This window comes from Branchiostoma belcheri, unplaced genomic scaffold, assembly GCF_001625305.1.
Source record: "Branchiostoma belcheri isolate BF01 breed outbred unplaced genomic scaffold, Haploidv18h27 scaffold4, whole genome shotgun sequence".
Classification (NCBI taxonomy): domain Eukaryota; kingdom Metazoa; phylum Chordata; class Leptocardii; order Amphioxiformes; family Branchiostomatidae; genus Branchiostoma; species Branchiostoma belcheri.
Window position 1 is genome coordinate 7,654,875 of NW_017804020.1, and position 5,149 is coordinate 7,660,023.

Sequence of the window (5,149 nt, forward strand, 5' to 3'; positions counted from 1 at the left end):
CCAGGCTCCAGAGCCCGACCGGGGCCGGCCGGGGCTACATCCCCGACGGGCACCGGTGCAATTGGGACCGAAGCTTAACACATATGTGTGACACGGGCTTCAACCAACCTTGGTCGGCTGGTGTTCGGGGGAAGGTTCTGAATGTGTGACAGGGGCTTTACACAACTTCGCTATCTAGTCTGACCACCTGTCTTTGAAATTGAAATGATAATTGTGCACCAATTAAGTCCATAAAGTTGGTAATTTGCACGCCTTGATGAAAGTTTATTACAGCCCAGTCGTGATCACTGCAGACACAACAGGTAAGCATCCTTGCTGTGTCTGTCTGCCGGATTCGTCAGGCACCATTAGGCCACAGCAAGTAAATTTTATGGATGACATCCTCCGCAGACTCCAAATCTAATGCGAGCGGGCGAAAAAAAAAACAAGACGGGCCGAAAAAAACAAGGTTCCTACATTTTAAAATTTTGACTCAATCATTGTACAAATGTTTTTTTTTCAGTGGGAATGCAGGAACATCACATATACATTCATCACAGCAACACATATCACTGCACCAGAGTAAGAAACAAAGCCTTTTCTTGTCTCCTCTCTCCATAGTTATCTACTATCCACTATGGCAACAGATATCTTTGCCCATTTTCGGCATATTGACCACTGTCAGAAGGCAACAAAATGTCTTGTTTGTTTTTCAAAATCAGGCAAAAATTAATGCGCGCGCTGATGTCATCCATAAAAATAACTTGCTGTGGCCTTAGCATGTTGTAGTAACGGTGAGTGGATGGACGGTGTTTTGATAGTTAGGCGGTCAGTCTAAAGGGCAGGGAATCGAATCATCTCCAAGCAGATGTCTGGCGGCAGAAGCGTTACGGTTTGAACTGGCCATCTAGAGAGAGTCCTAAGCCGCCCATCGGGTGGAAAAAACGGTAACTGTCTGGCAAGTGGTAACCTGGTATCCAGTCTATCGTGGTTGGGGCAAGCTGTCTTCGGGGCTCTAATAGTTTCCCCCCGCCCAGTACAACAGGCCGCCCGGTAGGAGTGTTACGCTTATAGAGATGGCACAAAAGGGAGTTGATTTGGCCAACCACGATCGTGGTGAGCCTAATCAAACTCCTACCGTGAAAAACCTGGGAGAACCTAGCTCAGGCAGGCGGGGAAGAGCCCGACCACGATAGACTGGATACCAGGTCGGTTAGGCAAGTGGATACTGCCTGGCCAATTTGATATTGTCTTCGCAGCCACCAAAGGATCTGCTTGGAGATGAAGAAAATCATCGAGCGGATGTTTAGTTTACGTCCAATGAGACAGCATGATGAAGAAGATGACGTTAAAGATGCCACAGAAGACATTAACGAACTGTGGATACAGAGATCTTCAAGTCAGTCAAAAGGTTTAAGACTGTATGGCGTCTCTCTGGACTTAAGGAGTCGACATTTCCTAGCTGACGCCATGTGAAGGTAAAGCCGAGATTTGTTCCAGCTGTTTGTTGTGGGAAAACCTACATCTTGTCTTCATTTGAAATTCCCTCTTGGTGGATGACCTTGGCAGTTTTAGTCTGTTCGACCTTGAGGACTTACCGATGCAGCTCTTTCGGTCCGGAGACAACCTGTAACCGTCATCGCAGCTGCAGGTGAAGCTCCCCGCGGTGTTGACGCAGGTGCCGTGGTGACACCTGCCGTTCCGGTAGCTGCACTCGTTAATGTCTGTAGACAGACAACACATGTCATGTGATAGGGAAATAAATAATAAGCAAGAAAATATCATCTTACCTTTCAAATAGCTTTTTTAGCATTCAATTTAACATTTTAATGTCTTGGGGTGGTGTGACTACGGCGCACAGATATGTCAACTTTGTATATTTGAATGTTAATTGTACTTGTTTGTTGTGTGGTGCTATTAATATAAGTTGTAAACTTGAGTGCAGCGTCACACTGTCCTTGTTATGTTTTCATGTTTTGATGAATAATAATAACAAAAAATATGGAGCCGTTCCTCACCTACGCACGCCCTCCCGCCCAGGTCCTGTCTGTACCCGGTGTTACACATACACAGGTACGACCCGCGGCTGTCCACACACCGTCCGTTCCTGCACAGCCCCGGTCTGCTCTCACAAACACTGGCGCTGCGCTCAGCTGAGGTAATATACATTAAATAAATATAAATAAATGGTTTTTATTGTCCAAACAGTACCCGTGCAGTCGCAGCCTTTATACGACTGAATTGATGCAGGGTATCATATAATAATCGATACAAATCACAACAATTACAACAATCAAATAATACAAATTATATCATAAATTATATCATATATGTCGCAAGGGTCTGTGCGGCTGCCATTCGGCGCCACAAGGTGACCTCAATACGACTTTCCCCAACCGAAGTTAGGTACCCATTCACACCTGGGTGGAGTGAGGAAAGTTGTGTAAAGTGCCTTCGTCGGGGCGCATATTCAGACATGTCCCGGGCACGACTCGGATTCGAACCCGGGTCTCCCGGTTCACAGTCGATTGCTCTAACCACTACACCACCCGACGCCACGACAGTCAATACATTCAATAAAACACAATTGCAAGTTTTCAAATAACTTTCTATGTAGGTTTACGTTAATACTAAAGCAATTTTTGAGTGTGAAAAGGACCTTTGAGTGTGAAAAGGGCTTTTAATTATCTTGAGTACTGTTTTTCTATATCAATGAACCACTGAACCACCAAAGAAAGGCTGACATGGACTGTAAAATCGGGGTCGTGTGGCACAACGGCAGCGTGCGCGACTCGGAATCAAGAGGTCCCGGGTTCGAGTCCTGACATGCCACCGATCTTGTGCCCTTGGGAAAGGCACTTTACACGACTTTCCCCGCTAGACTCAAGTGAAAATGAGTATTGTCTGTCCAGTATCCGTTTCGATGTGCGGGACACAACACCAGCAACAGCTGCCTCTGTTCCGCGTGTATTGCACTGTTGCAATTATTTCAATAAAATAAAATAAATAAATAAATAAATAAAAGAAATGGACATGAGTTATGGGAAACGATTTTGATTTTTTTACATTGGCTTTTGTATATGATTTCAAGGAACACTAGTTTTTGTTTATGAATATCTTTGCATACTTGCGTTACTTATGGCTCACAACCCTTTGTTATTTTTGTAAAATTTTTATTTTATTTTTTTTGGTCATATTGATGATTTCATTGTTTTTGTAGTCTGGGCCCCATTGAAAATCAATTTGCAAAATTGAATGGACCACTCAGCTGTCTGAAGATTTAATAAATAAGATAAATAAATGTAAAATTGTACGAAAAGAAAATATGATTCCAGTACACCGTGTATGCATTAGTGTTGCGGAAAGTCTCACTTGTGCTTTTCTTTTACATGTGTTCTTGGTTAGTGTTTTGCATTGTTTAGTAATATTAGTTTTTTTCGTATAAGTGGCGGCGCTAACATAAGTTACCTAACATGAGCCCGTCGTCACTTTGTCCTGTACCCTTATTTTGTTAACTGTATGCTGAATAAAAAAAAAGTCTCACCAACACAAGTTTTCCTGACTGGGTCCAGTTTGTAGCCGGGGTTACACACGCACGTGTAGCTGTTCCCGCTGGGCCGACATCGCCCGTTAGGACACAGGTTCAGCATCGTCTCACAGATACTGCCGGGACGTTCTGTAACAGAAAAAAAATAAATAACAGAACAACACATACATAGCCTGGGTACCATCCGGATTTTGGCTCTGCAACGCTCGAAAAAATCGAGTGCTACGGAGCCAAAATCTGGATTTTTTTCGAGCTTTGCGGAGCCAAAATCCGGATGGTACCCGCGGGCGAACACATACAGTCACTGAAACTTGCCCATGTGACCAGCTCTATAAGCCGGCCATCTGGCCATACGTCCAACCCGACTGCGACCGGCAATATTTGGGACCGCTCATGGCCCGCACTCTGCCTATGACGACCGCATCATTTTGAAGCGTGTGGCGAAAAACCTAGCGAGAAATCTTGATGGAATCGGCCAGTTTGCCATTGACTTTGACAGCGTGACAATCTGTGAGCAATATTATGTAAAATGAGGCCACTTTGGGTCTATCGGGGTGTCTATTGTAAAATGGGTGAAATTTTACATGTTTACTGCCATTTTCTTGTTCTCTGCCATGTCTTGTCGCCATGTTTTATGTGTAAGAAGACCACTTGTCTGAGAAGACCACTTTTCCTCTGTCCCACATTTTCCCTGGAGGTACATTTGTAATAACAACTTGCCGAACTGCTTCTTTATGCTGCGGTCACATTTCCAAACTGGGGCCCGGCCGGGCTGTCTTATGGAACGAAAAGTATGATATAAAAGATAAAAAAGCACAAAAATAATAGTGGGAACTAGTTGCGTATATTCTTGATATAAATTGTTTTTTTTAATCTTTGTTTATTTGAGTTTTATAAATGAAATAAATGAACAAAAAAGCATGGCAAATATATAACTGATACATGTAGTACCGCAAAACAAATAATAACAAACCCGGGAAACAGAAATATTAACCGTTTAGCAACCATTTTTCGTTAATCGAAACAGCCCGGCCGGGCCCCGGTTTGGAAATGTGACCTCATCATTCATTACTTACCGACACAAGTCTTTTCCCGAGAGTCATACCGATACCCGGGGTTACAGTTGCAGATATAGGAGTCCCTGAAGTTGATACATCTGCCGTTGGGACACAGACCGCTCGTCGTCTCACAGTTCTTCCGCGTTGGCATCGCTGAAAAAAAGGGAAAACATCTTTTCATTTCTGGGACAAGTACAAAACACAGAGAAGGAAAGTAAGGCCAACGTTGGGTTTAATGAGGGCCTGCATGCCCTTTTTCGTAAGGCGTAATCAGGTCTTTTTAGTCTTCGTAATTCGTAGGCAGCCTCCCCAAAAATGAACGTAATTCTTTGAGACTTAAACGTAGTTCGTAATCGGCGGCTAAGATTTTGCGTAATTCAGATTCGTAATCACTACCTCCCCCCCCCCATGCAGGCCCTCTTAAATCCTAGACGTGTGGTTTTTACCCCACTTGACGGCAACCCTTAATTTTATCATAAGTGGAATATGTAAAAAGTATGAATCAAAAGATAACAAAACACACTGAAACAAATCCGACGTTTGACGCTGCTGACGATTGGGCTCC

At 43.8% G+C, this 5,149-nt stretch overlaps 1 protein-coding gene across 1 annotated transcript in view; it reads right to left on the minus strand.

Annotated features, from left to right (window-relative positions):
- Positions 1 to 4,735, minus strand: part of LOC109476983 (latent-transforming growth factor beta-binding protein 4-like) — an 18,177-nt gene extending 13,442 nt beyond the window's left edge. Inside the window, exons 1-4 of the mRNA XM_019777997.1 lie at positions 4,603 to 4,735; positions 3,524 to 3,655; positions 1,998 to 2,132; positions 1,578 to 1,703 (exon numbers count right to left, since the gene is read on the minus strand). Coding sequence (XP_019633556.1) covers positions 1,578 to 1,703; positions 1,998 to 2,132; positions 3,524 to 3,655; positions 4,603 to 4,735 — 526 coding nt within the window. The remainder of the gene's footprint in view (positions 1 to 1,577; positions 1,704 to 1,997; positions 2,133 to 3,523; positions 3,656 to 4,602) is intronic.
- Between the last annotated feature and the right edge of the window lie 414 nt (positions 4,736 to 5,149).